This window comes from Stegostoma tigrinum, chromosome X, assembly GCF_030684315.1.
Source record: "Stegostoma tigrinum isolate sSteTig4 chromosome X, sSteTig4.hap1, whole genome shotgun sequence".
Lineage (NCBI taxonomy): Eukaryota > Metazoa > Chordata > Chondrichthyes > Orectolobiformes > Stegostomatidae > Stegostoma > Stegostoma tigrinum.
The window spans coordinates 16,741,703-16,762,097 of record NC_081404.1 but is presented as its reverse complement, the minus strand read 5'-3'; the positions used below and the strand labels follow the sequence as shown (position 1 = coordinate 16,762,097).

Genomic DNA, 20,395 nt, shown 5'->3' with positions numbered 1-20,395 from the left:
CTCCTCAGACACTGGGCACTTCATGGTGCCACGGTTCTTCACTTTTGCTGCCCGCTAACACAATGGGAGGATCGACCCTCCTGGAGTCTCGGCGTTAGACCTCCACAAGTCAGTGAAATAACCAAATGAAGGCACGATGTCATCTATTTCAAGCATATTTATGCTGCATCGAGCGATCACGCTAGTTGGTACTGGAATTATTCATTGTAATACTGAGAGAATAATAATCTGACTTTCAGTTTGACGAGTGAACTATGGAAATCAGTGTAATCTCCAAGCGGAGGTTCGGAGTCCTGACTAATTCATGCAGAGAAACTGCATCCCCCAGAGTTCCTGCTTCGTCAGTTTCACCGCGCTCGTCAGGTTCGCCGCTTCCTCCGGCTCGTCGTTCGCTCTAGAGGATGTCAAGTCAGACCCTCGGGCTGAACGGGGCTTTAAAGGGCACCTCGTCGCGCCCCGGACTGTGTAACATGATCGCCAGCACCAGGAATATTTTCGTGGGCAGAAAGAGGAAAACTGTCGCCCCGAACCCCGAGAGGTGAGTGCTTCAGATCCGCTTTCCCCAAGCCCTCCGTATTTCTGACGCAGCTCTGTTTTTATTGTGGATGAACAGAGGGGACTTATGTTTTCAGAAATTCGACCGTGTATTTGAGCGGGGGTGGGGGTGTCTCTGAATTAACCCTGAGCTGAGGGTTTTAACTGATTGGTGTTTTGAGGGCTTCCAACCCACTCCAGTATTCCTGCGAAGCTCACAGGTGGCTGTACACTTCGTGCCTTTCATCGACTTGAACTCTTGCTCGATTGTCTGGGGCTGTTTTTATTTGCAGCATTTGCTGTCTCAGAGTGTTTATGAATAATTTGGCAGACAGCCAAAACAGAGAATCAAACGAGTTGCTTGGGAGTTATTGCTTGCAGCCTGTTGCACTTCGGCGCAGAAATTTGTCAATAAATATTTCCATTATGTTTGTTTTTACCTGTTGTGGAGAATTAATTTCTCCCTCCCGTCTTGTTTATTTCTCTCCTCCCCCGCCAGAACGTCTTGTTATTCCGTAGTGTCATCTGCTTTTGAACCAAGCTATTTATTTTGACTCTGATGTCGCCTTGGTGATATTGCACAGAAATCCTCTTCAGAGACTTGACAGATTTTGGATGCAAAAATGCATTACTTGCCCTCGCCAGTTGTGCAGTCGGAATTTCCACTTAACCTCTGAATTTAAAACATCTCAGATGCTTAGGGGGACCAGGCCAGGTAGATTTGGAGAGGTTATTTCCCCTTGTGGGACAGTCCAGGGCCAGAGGGCATCATCTCAGAATGAGGGGGTTTAAGGCAGAGAGGAGGAGGAATTTCTTCTCTCAGAGGGGAGTGAATCTTTGCTGCAGACAGCTGGGCCATTCAGTATATCCAAGGCTGAGATAGGCAGTAAGGGAATATCAGGAAAGGAGTCAGCGGTTATAGGGAAAAGGCCGGAGACTGGAGTTGAATATCTTATTGACCGGCTGAGCAGACTTGATGGGCTGAATGGTCTACTTCTGCTCCGATGTCTTTTGGCACCTGCCCACCATCTTCAAGATTCACCCCCTCCCCCACCGACGCTCAGTAGCAGCAGTGTGTACCATCTACAAGATGCACTGCAGAAATTCACCAGAGATCCTCAGGGAGCACTTTCCAAACCCACGACCACTTCCACCTAGAAGGACAAGGACAGCAGATACATGGGAACACCACCCCACTGCAAGTTCCCCTCCAAGCCACTCACCATCCTGACTTGGAAGTCTATCGCTGTTCCATGGGTCAAAATCCTGGAATTCCCTCCCTAAGGGCATTGTGCGTCAACTTATTTTTTCTTTATTGAATGACAGTGTCACTGGCTGGGCCCAGCATTCATTGCTCATCCCTAATTGCCCAGAGGGCAGTAAAGATTCAGCCACATTGCTGTGGGCCTGGACTCACATGTAGGCCAGACCAGGTGAGGATGGCCGATTCCTTCCCTAAAGGGCATTAGTGAGCCTGAAGGGTTTTTTGCTGACAATTGACTTACAGCAATCATTAGATTCTTAATTCCAAATATTTACTGAATTCAAATTCCACCACCTGCCACGGCAGGATTTGAACCCAGCTCCTCAGAATGCTGTTCGGTCTATAGATGAGCAGTCCAGCGATAATACCACTCGGCTATCACCTCCCCAGTGCTGACAGCACATGGACTGCAGTTCATTATGACTTTTTCTCAAGGGCACCTAGGGACAGGCAATAAATAAATGCCAGGTCTTTCTCGAACCACATCCCATTCTGCAGATATTTTAAAAGCTTGGAAATAAATAATTTCTGGTACAGTACTTCAGCTGTAAAGTAGTAACTGAGCTAGAAAATACATTGAGAAGGTGATACTTGAATGATTATGGAGTTAGTGAGTAAAACATAACAAGAATCAACTCACAGACTGGAGCCCTCCTCATTTGGAAGGTTAAAACCCTCAGAAAGATATGATTTGAATGAATGTTGATGAACAGCCCATGATATTTGATTTAGTGGGAGACTGGACAACAAGTGGATATGAGGAAGAGGGGAGTTTATAGGACCACAGGAGTGTTACCGTGCAGAAAGAGGCCATTCAGCCCATTGTGTCCACACCAGCACGTTAAACGAGCATCATTACCTAGTGCCAATCTCCCACCTTTTACAGACATCCTTACATATTGTTTCTATTCAAATATTCATCCAATGCCCTCTTGAATGCCTCAGTTATAGCCTGGATAGTGATGTTGTGTTGATGTTACTGGAAAAATAATCTAGAGGTACAGGCTAATATCCTGGGGGGCATGGGTTCAAATCCCAGCACTGCAGCTAGGAGAATTTAAATATAACAAATGAGTAAATAATTTGCAATAGGAAACTTGCTTGAATAATGGTAATTGCGAAAAATCATCAGTTGTCATAAAAAATCCCATCTGGTTGAATAATGTCCTTCAGGGGAGGAAATCTGCCTTCCTCACCTTGTCTGGCCTACATGTGACTCCAGACCCACAGTAACGTGGTTGACTCTGTGATGGCCATGGCAAGACACTCCATTCAAAGGCAATCCTGGATGGGCAGTGCCAACCACAACAACACCCCATGGAAATCAAAAGGGGCAAATGAGGTTATAAGATAGGCTTGCTTTATCCATGACATTTTGGTTTTGGGAGAGGGGTGTGTGAGTGTAAGTGATCCGGGTGACAGCCAGATGAATATGGGAATGTACAAGGAGGTGGAATGCCTGCCTTGTAAGTGCCCAGGAAAGATCAATGAGATGAACAGGGAGCACCGGAAATTCCGAGTTCTGTCTTCTCCAGCTTTGAGGTTTTCCATCCTTCAGTGGGTAATGGTACTGGGGTGTGAGTCAGATGTTGCTCTCTTGTTGTGAATTTTACAGTCTCTTCACACCGCTGGGACGAATGTTGCTTTTGCAAAGAGTCGTTTGCAGCATGATGCAAACCTCTTGAAGCAACATTGTGAAGTGTGTTGTTGGTTAGTTTTTCTGTATGGTCTGTGGCGATGTTCTCTCTTTCCATGTCTCTGTACTGGCTGTCAGAGACATGTTCACATGCAGCAGTTAATATGAAAAAGCTATTTCTTCTGGTTGGGAATCTAAAACAAAGGGGAGTATGAGCTTAACATTAGCTTGGATTGAAATCTGGGCATTTATTACTGATAGAACCATGGAGACACATTATCCTTCCCTGAAAAGGCTTTCAAAACTGAGGATAGGTTTTAGTTGGGTAAAGAGACTGCAGCCAATGTATCCAATTGAATGGGAAAGCAAACCTGAAGGGGCTGAATGGCCTTCCCTTGTTTCCACACTGCCGTCACAGTGGCCAGGACTTTTTGTTTGCTTGTTTGGAACACCGTAGGCTGGCAAATCGGAGAATAACAAATCCCAAGCTGTGTGTCTGCTTTAATGCGAATGTATGTGGTGCCTTTTAAAAATCATAAATAGAATTGAATCAGAGATAATAGGAACTGCCGATGCTGGAGAATCTGAGATAACAAGGTGTAGAGCTGGATGAATACAGAAGGCCAAGCAGCACCAGAGGAGCAGGAAAGCTGATGTTTCGGGCCCAGACACTTCATCAGAAACTGGACCTGGTGATGTGATTTTCATGGACCTCAGCTTTGTCATCAAGCGTGGTGAAGCCAGGCAGCAGTGGCTGATGTGGACTGTGAAGAGAATTTGGCTCTCGGGGTAGCTGGATTGTGCTGAGGTGTCAATCCCTTTCTCAGTGTGGGGATGTACTGGGTGCATGTCCATTAGATATGAAATGGGCTTCAATAAATTCCCCCACTGTCACCTTAAACCTTTCCATCAAAGCTTGTGTTTTACGCTTGGTGGTGGAAGCTCACCCTCCAGGTTTTAACTTAGAAACAAGGAGCAGGCCATTCAGCCCACCGAGTCTGCTCTGCTGTTCAATATGTTTGTGGCTGATTCTCTATCCTAATGCCTCATGGGAGAGTCTAGGACCAGAGGGCACAGTCTCGGAATAAGGGGGCACCAATTTAAGATGGAGATGATGGGGAATTTCTTCTGTCGGTGAGTTGCGAGCCTTGGGAACTCCTTATCATGGAGAGCTGTGGGTGCAGAGTCCTTGTGTCTATTTAAGACTGAGACAGATTCTTGATCAGTTGGGGAATCGAGGGTCACAGCGAAAGGACAGAAAGTGGACGTCAGGAATGTCAGATCAGACATGACCCTATTGAATGACGGAGCAGACTTGAGGGGCTGACTGGCCTCCTCCTGAAGTTATTTCTTGTGGTCTTATTCTTGCCTTCTCCCCGTACCCCTTGACACATTCAGTGTCTAGAAATCTATATATTTCTTCCCTTTGAATGTGCCTCAGCCTTACACCAAGATTGCTCAGTAACAAAAATCAAATTTTAACAAATCTGTTCCCTCACAAAACTTGGCACCTTCGGGAAACAAGGGGTTTAAACAAAAAAAAAGTGGTGCTAAATGGAACAGGAAGTTGAATCTTGTATGTTGAATCTTCGGCTCTGTGAACGTGAGGCCAACAGAGTGAGAGAGCACTGGGGAGACATTCTCTGTGAGGGCGAGGTAAAACCCAGCATGTGAAGAGTTACATAAGTTTTAAGCTGTGGGAGGTGTGGTGCTATAGAAGGTAATGTGTTACCCACCAGCTAAAAGTACATTACTTCGTGCTCACTACAACAAGCTTTGGAAAGCTGCACAGCTTTTGGCATTAGACAATTCGTTTTCTCTGACTGTGGCGTGAGCTCTTGAGGCATTTGTTTCAAAAAAAGCACTGCTCTCCCTCACTACTTCGGCCAGGAAGGGTTCTTCCTCCAGTCTCCTACATAAAAGGATTAGAAGGTTTTAAACGAGCCAATTGGAATCCCCGTTTTTGTATATGTGTGTTGAAGAGAGAGAGCGAAAAAAAACAAACAAAGCATTCTGAGAGGGATAGGGTTGAAAAGAGAATTTAAACCTGATCAGACCACACTTGGAGCACTGTATGCTGCTCCAGTCTCTAGATTACATAAAGGAGAGTGAGGCACTGGAGGACAAGATTTACTGGAAACTTTAAAAAATTCTTTTATGGCCAGGCCTGCATTTATTGCCCATCCCCAGTTGCCCTGGAAACGCTGCCTTCTTGAACCGCTACAGTATGTTTGGTGTAGGCATGTCTACAATGTCATTAGGCAAGGAACTCCAGGATTTTGACCCAGTGACACTGAAGGAACGGCGATGTATTTCCAAGTGGTGAGTGAGGGCGAACCTGCAGGGGATGCAGTTCCCATTGTATCTGCTGCCTGTGTCCTTCTAGAGAGTAGAAGCCATGGAATCGTCTCAGTTACTGAACAAGAAAGGTCATGAGTATCAGTGAGCGGGTCCAGGGCTCCTTTCTCCTGTAAGTCCTTTTGGGATTGTAATAACCTGTGATGCTGGAGGTAGACATGGAGAGGATATTTATGTGACTTAGTGAGGCTGGAAGTCTGGGGCCATCCATAGAAATGGTCACCAGTAAATCCATGGAAGAATCGCAGCTTTATTCAGAGAGTTTGGAAACATGGGGTTGAGGTGAATAATGGGTTAGGGGAAGCTGAATAAACACGTGGGAGAAAGGAATAGACGGACGTGATGAAGGATAGGGGGATTGGTTGGGCTGAATGGCCTGCACCTGTGCTGTAAATGTGAAATAACATGGACTAGTCCATGGGTCTTTGAAACACAGTGATCAGACTTCAGCATAGACTGGAAATCTCAAGCAGCCACCTCCCCTCAAGCACTATCTGTCAACACCCTGCAGCTGGCTTTCTCTCCCCCTCTTTCTGAGAAGAAAAAAAAATCGCTGGTTTGCCCGAGGTAGCACAGTGTGAGGCTGGATGAACACAGCAGGTCAGGCAGCATCAGAGGAGCAGGAAAGCTGACGTTTCGGACCTAGACCCTTCCTGCTCCTCTGCTGCTGCTTGGCCTGCTGTGTTCATCCAGCTCCACACCGTGTTATCTCAGATTCTCCAGCATCGACGGTTCCTATTATGTCCCACTATCTCTGAGCTAGTTTGCCTGACTGTACCCAAGTAAGACTTTCAGCTTCAGAGCTGCAACATAAGAACACACCATTTGTTTGGCGAATGGTGACACAGCAGAGAAAGTCTCATTGGCGACTCTCCCTGATGATTACAGTGGGATTGGTGTTTGAGCTCTGCAGTCAAAGCTGCTGGATTCACAGGAGTTGAGTGAGGCACCCTTAACTCCACTTTCCTGCCTTTTCCTCCATACCCTTCGATTTCCTGACTGATTAAAAATCTATGCATCTCTGCCTTGAATATACTTAATGGCCCAGTGTTGACTTCTTTGGTAAAGAATTCCACAGATTCACTCCCCTCCGAGAGAAGAAATTCCTTCTCATCTCTATCTTAAGTGTGTGGCCCCTCACTCTGAGATGATGCCCTCTGGTCCTAGACTCTCCCACAAAAGGAAACAATGTTCATATTATCCCTACAGTGTGGAAACAGGCCATTCAGCCCAACAAGTCCACACCACCCCTCTGAAGAGCATCCCGTCCAGACCCATTCCTCTATCTCTACATTTCCCATGTCGAACCCAAACATCCCAGGACACCATGGGGCAATTTAGCGCGGCCAATCCACCCAACCTGCACATCTTTGGACTGTGGGAGGAAACCAGAGCAAACCCACACAGACACAGGGAGAATGTGCAAACTCTACACAGACAGTTGCCCGAGGGCGAGATTGAACCCAGGTCCCTGATGCAGGGAGGTTACAGTCCTAACCACTAAGCCACCGTCTCCATCTCCCCTACTGAGTCCCCTAAGAATCTTGCATGTTTAAATAAGGTAGATATTTTCAATCAACCTGTTCTGGTACACCTCTCGAGCTGGTGGGTCTTGAACCCAGGGCTTCTGGGCCCAGACATAGGGACACTACTGCCGTAACCCATCATTCTTTTAAACTCCGATGAATTACAGGGTCAACCTACTCAACCTCTCCTCAGAAGGCCATACTTGGGACCAGCTGAGTCAACCTTCTCTGGATTGCCTCCAATGTCAGTCCATCGTTCCTTAGGTAAGGGGCCTGAAGCTGTTCACAGTGTTCCAGCTGAGGTCTAACTAGTGCTCCGTATAATATTAGCAAATACTCCATTCCCTCAGAAATAGAGGCCAATGTTCCATTTGCCTTCCCTATTACCCGCTGAGCTTGGATATCAGCTTTTCATGACTTTATTTTGTGAAGGTGTGTAATTGGTGAGTTTGGCTTCATTTAAAATGACTGTTGTTCAGGCTTGAACCTTTACAATGGGAGCTGGGGAATTTCATCACTGCAGAATGCTTTGCAATGGCAGATTTGTTCTTTATAAGCAGAGATTGCTGGATATTTCTAACAACAGCAGCTTGCATTTATGTAGTGCCTTTTTCATACAGTAAAACATCCCAAGGAAAACAAAAGCATTCACAGACCATCTTTGATAGTGAGTCCCAGAACATGTGACCAAACGTTTGGTCAAAGAGATGACCTAAATGATTAGGGAAGGGAGAGAGATTGGAGGGGTTTTAGGAAGGGAATTCCAGAGTTCAGGAGTGAGGTGCAACCGCCACTGGTGGAGCCATGGCAATCAAGAATGAGCAAACGGCCTGAACGGTAGGAGTGTGGAGGTCTTGAGGACTTACAGTTACAGAGATGGGTGCAGGAGCAGAGGGAGCTGGGTTTATCTGTGCACAGATCATTGAAGGGGCCAGGAGAGGTGGAGAGAGCAGTGAATAAAGCACAAAGTGCCCGCAGCTTCATTAATAGGGACACGGAGTACAGGAGCAGGGAGGTGATGCTGAACTTGTACAAGACACTTGTTAGAGCTCAGCTGGAGGGCTGTGTACAGCTGTGGGCCCCACATTATGGGAAAGATGTGAGCGCATTGGAGAGAGTGCAGAAGGGATTTACAAGAATGGTTCCAGGAATGAGAAACCTCAGCGATGAGGATGGATTGAAGAAGTTGGGAATGTTCTCCTTGGACAGAAGAAGGCTGAGAGGGAGACCTGTTCGAGGTTTTCAACATGATGAGCGGGGGCTGGACAGAGTAAACAGGGAGAAGCTGTTCCCACATGTTACAGGGATAGAAATGGGGCACAGGGAAATGGAGAAAAGGCAGGAGATAGGCACTGGGTGATTATAGAACCACAGAAGATAGGAGCAGGAAGAGGCCATTTGGCCCTTCGAGCCTGCTCTGCCATTCATCACAATCATGGCTGATCGTCCAACTCAATAGCCTAATCCTACTTTCTCCCCATAACCTTTGATCCCATTCACCCCAAGTGCTACATCTAGCTGCCTCTTGAATGCATTCAATGTTTTGGCATCAACTACTTCCTGTGGTAATGAATTCCATGGGCTCCCCACTCTTCGGGTGAAGAAATGTCACCTCATCTCCGTCCTAAATGGTCTACCCCAAATCCTCATACAGTGACCCCTGGTCCTGGACACACCCACCATCGGGAACATCCTCCCTGCATCTACACTGCCCAGTCCTGTTAGAATTTTATAAGTCTGTATGAGGTCCCCTCCCATTTGTCTGAACTCTAGCGAAATCAATCCCAACCCAGTTAATCTCTCCACATGCATTAGTCCCACCATCTCTAGAATCAGCCTGGTAAACCTTTGCTGCACTCCCTCAAGAGCAAGAGCATCCTTCCTCAGAAAAGGAGACCAAAACTGTACACAGTATTCTAGGTGTGGCCTCAGAAAGGATCTGTATTACTGCAAGAACACATCCCTGCTCCTGTACTCAAAACCTCTCGCAATGAAAGCCAACATACCATTTGCCTTTTTTACTGCCTGCTGCACCTGTATGCTTACCTTCAGCAACTGGTGCACAAGGACACCCAGATCCCACTGCACGTTATGGTGATTTAATGAGACGAGCAGACACAATAGGCCAAATGACCTTATTCTGAGCTGTAACAACTCTGTGAGATGGGGGCAAGGGATTTGGACATAAGGACGAGCATTTTAATGGTGAGGTGTAGCCTGACCGGGAGCGAATGGAGGTTAGGAGGTAAAAATGAGTGAGAGAGACTTGCTGGGAGTTTGGACATGCTTGTAGAATGGAAGCCATGTATTTGAATAGCCCTATCTTCTAGCTGCTGCTGCAGGTTTTGCTGCCGCAATCTAGCCTTTAACTATGAGCAGTGGAACAAGAGCCAATTGCCTTCTCCATGTCTGAGCTGTGCTGTCACAGTAACTTCCACTCCCCGTCATTGCAGCGGAGACCATCGGCATGCGATCGACAGCTGGCTTTAAGCCAGAGTTCCATCTGTGTTATGATATTGTGTGTGGAATTGTTGAGTGGTAGAAACTGACAATGGCAATACTTTATTTTTAGTTGCTTGATTACACAGAATTTGAATATTGCTGAAAATAAATGCATTTTGGTCGAAGTGTTTCGCCTTGCTCCCATCAAGATATTTTGCAAGGATACCAATTCAAGGGGGGGGGGGGAGTGAATACCAACATTTCAACTATGAGAGGAGAATGCTGATTGGTTGGCCGAAGGATTCTGCTTAGTAGTTACCATTGAAAATGCGCAGTTAATGATGATTGACGGTTAACTGCCAATCTTTGTCGAGATTTTAAAGCAATGCAATTAACACTGATTGCCCTGAACAATAAGCTAGTTAATGGCTATCACCTATTTTACTGAGTTGTAAGAGGCGTTGACCATGCGCATGTTCTTTCTGTCTGCAAATAACGTCTGATCTGAAATGTCAGCTTTCCTGCCCCTCTGATGCTGCCTGGTCTGCTCCATCCTTTATTTGACTTTGTTTATTCGAGTAAATGATTTTCGTGCATTGAAGCCAGACGGCGATATAATTCTGGGAGTTATCACTGTTTTCTGGCTTCCCACAGCTTGACTCCGTTTTATCTCCAACGCAGCTATCTGGAGGGAAGGCTATGCATCTTATATTCTGTGGCCTTCCCACTGTGTGAAGACATCCAGCCATTTGCATTGGCAGCCCCAGCAGTTCTTATGTGAAAGTAATTTTACAAGGGCAGACTTCCTTCCACATTTGTGAATTAGATGGGGTGGTGGTGGTGGAATGGGTGGTTTTTAGGTCCCCAGACCATTAACTCAGGCCTCTGCATTACTAAGTAACCACTTAACCATCAATGCTCTTTTCCCTCCATGGCAGAACTCTCTTTGAAAGTGATCTCCCCAGATGACTGGCTTTTTTGCTGATCCCTCAGCCCTGATGTGGCATGGTGCATTGTGTTGTGTTAAAGGCCCTGAGCTCGATCGCTTGCTAATAAACCCCTCTCTCCAACACTTCTCCTATTGATGGACGTTCGCTCCACCTGAGTTCCAGGTAGATTCAGTGTCAGATTGGGACGCCAATAAGGATTGAGTTCTTTACGAAATGTTTCGGGATCAGCTTGTTAAAAGTAGGAACGTTGGCAACAGGAACAGGCCATTCAGCCTTCTGACCTGCCCTACCATTCCATAAAATCATGGCTGATCCTCCACTTCCATGCCATTTCCTGCACTACCCCCATAATGAACATAGAACGTAGACCAGGACAGGCCCTTCAGCCCACGATGTTGTGCCAAAGTTTTACCCTAAACCCAACGTCTATCTAACCTTCACTCCTACCTTATACTATCATCCATATGCCTATCTAATAGTCGCTTAAATGCCCCTAATGAGGCCGACTCCACTACCCTCTCTGGCAATGCATTCCACGCCCAGATATCCTGTGATATCTTTAATATCTGCAAATCTCTTGGCCTCCACGGTGTAAAGTGAGTGATTTGACTTTTACCAAAACATTTCACCCAAGCTTTTGAAGGAGAGAGGAAAATTTTCCCAATGAAGAATTTTGCGTGGCCTGTGATTCTGCGAGCAGGAGGCACAGGAAGCCAGGAATGGGCGAGTGCTCGCGGACTGCGATCTCCCGCTGTCTCAGTTTGGAACAAATTCCACAAGTGAATGAAGAAAGGTGGCAGAAGCTGGCATGTGCCGGCTGGAGCGAGAACATCCTACCCATGTTCGTCGATAGTCACTTGACTTTTCATTACATCCACATCATCTCCTTGAACATAGAAGATACCAAAACCAAATGTGTGGAGTTTGCACATTCTCCCCGTGTCTGCGTGGGTTTCCTCCGGGTGCTCTGGTTTCCTCCCACAGTCCAAAGGCATGCAGACTAGGTGGATTGGCCAGGCTAAATTGTCCCGTAGTGTTCAGGGGTGTGTGGGTTATAGGGGGATGGATCTGGGTGGGATGCTTCAAGGGGCGGTGTGGACTTGTTGGGCCGAAGGGCTTGTTTCCACACTGTAGGGAATCTAACTTAACATGCTGGTAAATATATTCATGTGAATCTCAGTCCTGATACACTTCTGTTATTGGTTACCCTGGACACTTCATACAGTTTAATCAGTTACAGCTACCCTGCATTTCTAACTGAAAGGGACTTTCTGCTTCATGGTGGTTGTTTCATTTTTGTTTGTTTTACACCCCTGTGCAGTGCCTTGGGGTGTTTTTCTGTGTTAAAGGCAGAACGTAAATACTGGAGACAGTAGGAACTGCAGATGCTGGAGAATCTGAGATAACACGGTGTGGAGCTGGATGAACACAGCAGGCCAAGCAGCATCAGAGGAGCAGGAAGGCTGACGTTTCGGGTCAGGACCCTTCTTCAGAAACGGGGGAGGGAGAAGGGAGCTCTGAAATAAATAGAGAGAGGAGGGGTTGGGGCTGGGGAAGGTAGGTGGGATGGTGATAGGTGAGTGCAGGTAGGGAGTGGTGGGGATTGGTCAGTGAGGTGGGAGGAGCGGACAGGTGAGAGAAAATGGACAGCTCAAGGAGGTGGGGATGAGTGGGAGGGCTGGCCGTGGGATGAGGCCGGGGGGGTGGCATAGGGAGATTTTAAATCTGGTGAATACCACGTTTAGGCCATCGTGATGCCAGTGGCAAACTGGAGGAGCAACAACTCATATTCCGCCTCAGGACCCTACAACCCAACAACTTCATCCCATGACCAACCCCCCCCGACTCATCCCCACCTCCTTCACCTGACACAACCTGCCCATCTCCTCTCCCACCAATCTGCTCCTCCCACCTCACTGACCAATCCCCACCACTCCCTACCTGCACTCACCTAACACCATCCCACCTACATTCCCCAGGCCCACCCCCCCCCCCCCCTCTCTCTATTTATTTCAGGGCTGCCTTCCCCCTTCCCCCGTTTCTGAAGAAGGGTCCTGACCGAAACGTCAACTTTCCTGCTCCCCTGATGTGTTATCAGTAGCTAAGTGCCAGTTGTTGTAATAATATTATCTTTTTCTTTGAGCCTGTCTGTTTTGCACTCCTATCCCCAACCTACTCCCCCTCTCTGTTTCTTGTGGCGCGCTCCTCTTTGCAAAAACGTCTTTAAAAAACATTTCCTTGTCACTGTTTTCAAACTTTCCTTGTTATTCTCTCTGTATATCTCTCTCTCTCTCTCTCTCTCTCTCTCTCTTTCTGACATATTCCTCTGAAAAACAGCATTGGCTTGGATTGGGACTAGACCCTTAAGCAGCAAATGTCCTGATGTCATGGGGAGGGGAAGGGTGAGTCTTGGGGAGATATTCTTTGATGTGACATTGTATCCCTGGAGCCGACTTGTACAATAGCAGCGCGTCAAATAGTGGCAGCGCCAAATCCCGTGTGAGTGAGTCAGTTGCCAAGGGGAGTGCACACTGTTGTACTGGTGTCCTCAGCTCGAACAATGCCAGCCTTTATGTTTTGTCAGTTGTATGTGACTGAGCCGCTGAATTTGAGATCTGTTTGAAAAAAAAATGTCGAGGTGAAGTCTTGTGACTCCGTATCGAATGGATTTTAAAAGATCTCATTTGCTAACGGTGTGTGTGTGTTTGTTCTGCTGGGCTTTTTTTTTCTCTCTCTCTCAACGTCCCCATCCATCCCAGCAGTAGTGCCCCTACCTCTGGCAGGTGACCTCAGATTCATGTCCTACTTGCCACCGAGGTGTGTTGTGAATTGTCTATAACAAATAAAACTGTTCATTGGCAACCAGGAAAAAAACGCTTCGAAGATGGTTCCATGGTTTTTCAATTGGGAGTTGCTGCCAATCATGTCTGTATTATAATCTTCACTTGCTGTGAGCTCAGGGCAATCCTGCAGAGCTGATGAATGTAAGACTATTGTCACGGGAGGGCAGGGTTGAATCTGTTTGCCTGAAGAAGGGCTTCCCTTCTCTCTAACCCAAGTTGGGCATTTGGTTTGAGCACAGGAACCACACCCTGTAAGACAAAGACCCTCAGACAGCACCTTGCAAACCCACAACCACTTCCATCCAGAAGGACAAGAGCAGCAGATACATGGGCACACCACCCCCCCTGCCAGCTCCCCGCCACTCACCATCCTCACTTCCGTCACCGTCGCCGGGACAAAATTCTGGAATTCCCTCCCTAAGGACGTTGTGGGTCAACGCACAGCAGGTGGACTGCAGTGATTCAAGAAGGCAGCTTACCCCCACCTTCTCAAGGCGCAGTTAGGGACGGGGCAATAAATGCTGGGCCCAGCCAGTGATGCCCATGTCCCATTGAAAGAATTCAAAAAAAGTTGACAATGATCATCTTTTTAGAAGGTGTGTTCTGAAGACCCTTCCCCACAGCTGAGAGAGATCGTAGAGACCAACTGTCCCACACCTAAAATGTTCAGCCAACATGAGGAGGTGGTGGCTTAGTGGTATCTTCGCTGGGCTATTAATCCAGACCCCCCAGGCTGATGCTCTCTGGGTACGCATTAAAATCCTGCGATGGTACACAGTGAGGTTTGAATTCAATTTTTAAATTAAAATCTGATTGAAAAAGCTAGCTATTGTTATAAACACCCATGTGGCTCACTAATGTCCTTTCAGGAATGAAATCTGCTGGTCGTACCTGGTCCGGGCTTACAGGTGACTCCAAACCCACAGCAATTCTTAACTGCCCTCTGGCATTGCTGGCTAGGCCAACATTCTTTTGCCCGTCCCTAATTGCCCAAAATCCCATGGACACGCAAGAAAACTTGAGCTCAAAGCCCAAATATGATAACAACCAATAGCTAACACGACAGAAGATTACAGAATCTTGTGGTAGCAAGGATCTTTGTATCTTTTCTGCAAACTACTCTGATCTTGCAAAGCTGGCTGCATTCCAGGAAACCCTCGGCCTTTGATGCTTTTAAATTAAAAATGTTATCATGTTCGTACAATCTTTCTGCAGTTGTTCTCTTTTGTGAAGAATGTGTGTGAAGCCAGAGGTGACTTTTCCCATTTCTTTTGGCCCTGTGCAACATCGAAAATAGGCCCACTCCTGCCTCAAACCCTCTCGCCCGGCGTTAGGAATAGAAGCATGCCATTCGGCCCCTCGAACCTGTGGCTCCATTTGACAAGATCATGGCTAATCTGATGGTGACTTGCATTTTCCTGACTGTCCTCCTCCAATACTCTTTAACACCCTTGTTTGTCAAGAATCTATTTACCTCAGCTTTATAAAAAATGTTCATTGACCACCCCTCCATTGCCCTCTAGGGAACAGAATGGCACAGACTAACGATGCCCTCAGAGAAGATAAAAGATGTCCATATCTCCATCTTCAGTGGGAGATCCATTATTTTAAACTGGTGTTCCCTCATTCTGGCTCTCCCTTCAGCACCTGCCCTGCCAAGTCTCCCTAGGACCATATACGTTTCAGTGAGAGCATTCCTCTACCTTCTAGACTCCAGTGGATACAGGCTCTACTCCTCTAATCTGTCCTCAAAATATAAGCTCCATCTCTGGAATTAGCTGAGCGAATCTTATCTAAACTGCTTCCTGTGCGATTGTGTATTTCTTAAACGAGAAGATCAAAGCTATACACAGGGGTCCAGATGTGGCCTCACCAGGGCCCTGCACAACTGCATTAATTCCCCCCTCCTTTCCCCTTGCAATAAACTCCAACATTTCATTTGCTTTTGGTTGCCTCACTGCACCTGTGTACTAACTTTGTGATTTATGTGCCCAGTATCACAGAGCTCTGTGCCCTCCACTTAAACTGCAGAAACAGACCTTTCGATCCTACTCGTCCATGCCGACCAGATATCTTAAATTAATCCAGTCCCGTTTGCCAGCATTTGGCCCTTATCCCTCTTAAACCCTTTCTATCCATGTGCCCATCCAGATGCCCTTTAAATGTTGTCATTGTACCAGCCTCCACTGCTTCCTCTGGCACCTCATTCCACACACGCACCACCCTCTGTGTGAAAAAGTTGCTGCTTACATCCCTTTTAAACCTCCCCCCCCCTCATTTTCCCTCTTGTTTCTATACGAACTCTTCCATGGATATCTTCCATTAGGGTGATGAAGGAGCTGCACTCTGAAAGCTTGTGATTTCAAATATAACCTGATATCGTGCAATTTCTGACCTTGTCCACCCCATTCCAACGCTGGCATCTACACACAATGTCCACAAACAGCAGAATGGGTTGGTCTTCAGGATGTTGGTTGAGAGCCAAATATTACTGGGGATACTGGGCTAATTCCCCCGCTCTCTGAAATGATGCAAAGACAGTCCCAGTTTTCTCTCCCGACACAGCCCAAGTTTGGATGGACAATTTTGTTGATTGTATAGAAGGTTTTTTTTCACTATTCACATGAAAAGAGTAGAATAGGGGCCTTTGCATGTTAGCCCTGCTCAGGATTTAAACACAAAACAAAACAAGGATTATCTGAAAATTGGTCCAGACCCGAAACATCAGCTTTCCGGCTCCTCTGATGCTGCTTGGCCTGCTGTGTTCATCCAGCTCCACACCTTGTTATCTCAGATTCTCCAGCATCTGCAGTTCCTACTATCGCCAAAGATTATCTCTAACCTGATTAGATGGAGGTTATAATGACTTCCCCGTTTGCTGTGCAATGATTTTCTATTCACCTTGACAAGTGTCAGATTCTAGGTCAGGCTCAGGCTGCAACGATGGAAAGTGACACTTTCACTGAATCAGGAACATAATGTTCTCGTGTTAACCCTTAAATCTGAGCGAGAAGGTGAGTTTTTCCAACTGTGAAGGCATGGGGATTTGAAATACTTTGTTGTATTTGGGGGAAATAGTTTTCAGTCCAAAAACAAGCTGCATAATGCCCAGTGAAGCAGTTGAGACTACCTCGTTTGTAAGGCAAAGGTAGATAGATTTTTGACCAGTAAAGGAATTAAGAGTTATGGTGAGTGGCTGGGTAAGTGGAGCTGAGTCACAAAAAGATCAGCCAGGATCTTATTGAATGACAGAGCAGGCTCGAGGGGCCAGATGGCCACCTCCTGCTCCTATTTCCGATGTTCTTATTTCAAAAAGCACAGAGCTGGGTATTGCTGGTGTACGGTGTTGGGATCAAAGTGCCTTGACACAATTGTTTTGTATGTGTCACAGTTTCCCACGCTGGTCTCTGCAGCTCACAACAGAATCTACAGCACAGAGACAGGCCATTCGGCCCAACATACCCCAGTGTTTGCGCCGTACGCTGGAGCCTCCTCTGATGTTATTCGCCTCAACTGCCCCTTGTGGTAGTTCCACATTTTAACCACCCCTTAACTGAAGAGATTTCTCTTTGTTTGATCCATTAGTGACTATCTTATATCTATAATCCCAAATTTTGGATTCTAAAACAAGAAACATCTTCCATAACAAATGGGACTGCTTCATTGATCTTATATCCCTGTATCAGTACACCCTTCAGTCTTTCTTTGAGAAACCTGGTTGGTCCTCATTTTAAAACAAAGAGCAGGGTAGAGATCTTACTTTTGTGATGGAGATAGTTCACATGTTGGTATCGCGAGGGCCCTAATGTCCAAATTACCCATTTCTTCATTTCTGAAGGCATTGTCATGTTCAACAAAACAGTTGTTCCTTTGACACCGGTCTAGCAGATGTTGAAAATCTTGTGTCAGATCTCCTGCACCCAATCCTCCCTTCCTGTTCTCCTGATTTCTGACCACGCTTTTGCAGTCACATTTCCCAGTCATCTTTCCTATGTCAACATCATGGTGTTGTTGTCAGGTTGTCCACCAGGTTGCACTAAGGGGCAGTTTTCTAAAATCCTTCCTCCAACCAAATTAATAATGAACCATGCCTGTACTTAACAAGGCGATATTCTCCCTATGTCTGAAGAGAAACCTATATATACGTCGCCTTTACAATGTCCCATCATGCCTGGTGCCAGAATTTGAATTTGGAGTTGGCACAGTTCTGAATGATTCAGGAGCCATTTTCCCCTTGTTCTGAATTTGCCCCCCAATACCAGGTGGCACAGTGGTTAGCACAGCTGCCTCACAGCGCAAGGGATGTGGGTTCGATCCCACCCTCGGGCGACTGTCTATGTGGAGTTTGCATGTTCTCCCTGAGTCTGCTTGGGTTTCCTCCAGTTTCCTCCCACGTCCTAAGGTGTGCAGGCCAGATGGATTGGCTGTGCTGAATTCCCTCTAGTGTTCAGGGATGTGTAGGTTAGACGCATTAGCTATGGGAAATGCAAGCTTGGTGGGATGCTTTTTGGAGGGTTGGCATGGACTTCTTGGGCTGAATGGCCTGTTTCCACATGGTAGGGATTCTATAACTGCACCCACCACAAGAGGAAGTAGTTTCTCTCCATTTACCTTATTATCTCCTTTAATGTTTAAATCCTTCAATTATGCAGACAGGTTGCACAGATTAGGCTTGTGTTCCCTTGAGTATAGAAGGTCAAGGGGAGGTGATCAAATCTGTGCATCAAGATGTGTAGAGGAATTGCTGAGGTCGATAGAGAGAGAGGTTCCCACTGCTGCGAGTGGGATGGGTGTTCAGAACCGATGAGAGAAAGGTCGGTCTGGATCCATAACATCATGTGAAAGGTGATAGAAATCTGACCCTCTTACCCTGCACCCCCCTCAGATCCCTGCACGTCTCCCACCCCAAACCTACCGCCGCTCCATTCCCCACCATCCACCCCCTCAGCCCAACAACCCATTCTTCCAAAAAAGCTGCAGGTCAAATGAAAACCCCCCAAATAAAGATCATAGAATCCCTACAGTGTGGAATCAGGCCATTCGGCCCATTGAGTCCATGCCTATCCACTACCCAGACCCACCCTCCTACCCTATCCCCATAACCCTGTATTTCCCACAGCTGTCCCACATAACCTACACATCCCTGGACACTACACGACAATTTAACACAGCCAATCCCACCCTAACCTACACATTCCTGGGCACTACGGGACAATTTAACATGGCCAATCCCACCCTAACCCGCACATCCCTGGGCACTACGGGACAATTTAACACGGCCAATCCCACCCTAACCCGCACATCCCTGGGCACTATGAGACAATTTAACACGGCCAACCCACCCTAACCTGCACATCCCTGGGCACTACACGACAATTTAACACAGCCAATCCCACCCTAACCTACACATTCCTGGGCACTACGGGACAATTTCCCACGGCCAACCCACCCTAACCTGCACATCCCTGGGCACTACGGGACAATTTCCCACAGCCAACCCACCCTAACCTGCACATCCCTGGGCACTACAGGACAATTTCCCATGGCCACCCACTCTAACCTGCACATCCCTGGGCACTACGGGACAATTTCCCATGGCCACCCACTCTAACCTGCACATCCCTGGGCACTATGAGACAATTTAGCATTACCAATCCAGCCTAACCTGCACATCCCTGGGCACTACGGGACAATTTCCCATGGCCACCCACTCTAACCTGCACATCCCTGGGCACTACGGGACAATTTCCCATGGCCACCCACTCTAACCTGCACATCCCTGGGCACTATGAGACAATTTAACACGGCCAACCCACCCTAACCTGCACATCCCTGGGCACTATGGGACAATTTAGCACGGCCAATCCCACCCTAACCTGCACATCCCTGGGCACTACGGGACAATTTCCCATGGCCATCCCACCCTAACCTGCACATCCCTGGGCACTACGGGACAATTTCCCATGGCCATCCCACCCTAACCTGCACATCCCTGGGCACTACAGGACAATTTCCCACGGCCAATTCACCCTAACCTGTACATCTTTGGGCTGAGAGAGGAAACCGGAGCACCCGGAGGAAACCCACGCAGACATGGGGAGAATGTGCAAACTCCACACAGACAGTCGCCCGAGGTTGGAATCGAACCCAGGTCCCTAGCGCTGTGAGGCTGCAGTGCTAACCACTTTTTTGAAAAAATGTTCTTCCAAACACTTTTTTTCACTTGAAGACTACTGGATGTGTGGGAGTGGGGGTGGAGGTTGGGTGTATTGCAACTTGGATGGTTCTTGACTGTCACTTAACTAATTAATAATGAATCTATATCTATGGCGGGGGGGGGGCAACACAGTGGCTCATCGGTTGGCACTGCACCCTCACAGCACCAGGGACCCGGGTTCGATTCCAGCCTCGGGCGACTGTCTGTGTGAGTTTGCACGTTCTCCCCGTGTCTGCGTGGGTTTCCTCTGGGTGCTCCGGTTTCCTCCCACAGTCCAAAGATGTGCAGGCCAGGTGGATTGGCCATGCTAAGTTGCCCGTAGTGCTCAGGGGTGTGTGGGTTATAGGGGGATGGGTCCGGGTGGGATGCTTCAAGGGGCGGTGTGGACTTGTTGGGCCGAAGGGCCTGTTTCCACACTGTAGGGAATGTAATCTAAATGGTGCATAATTGGCATGGGATGGCCGAGGATGGACATGTTGGGTGAACAAAGGTGGGAATGTGGGAGCAGGGTGCTTTGGGGAGTAGGAAACTCATTTGAAGCACTTGATAGCTCATGGGACAAATCTTTTTCCAAATTCATTCATGAGTGTGAGCATCACTGGCTGGGCCCAGCATTTATTGCCCC

General features: G+C 47.3%; 1 protein-coding gene across 1 annotated transcript in view; it reads left to right on the top strand.

Moving 5' to 3' along the window:
* Nucleotides 1-346: 346 nt before the first annotated feature.
* Nucleotides 347-20,395, top strand: part of LOC125448207 (aryl hydrocarbon receptor-like) — a 134,254-nt gene continuing 114,205 nt past the window's right edge. Inside the window, exon 1 of the mRNA XM_059643434.1 lies at nt 347-538. Within this exon, the coding sequence (XP_059499417.1) occupies nt 402-538 (137 nt within the window). The 5' untranslated portion in view covers nt 347-401. The remainder of the gene's footprint in view (nt 539-20,395) is intronic.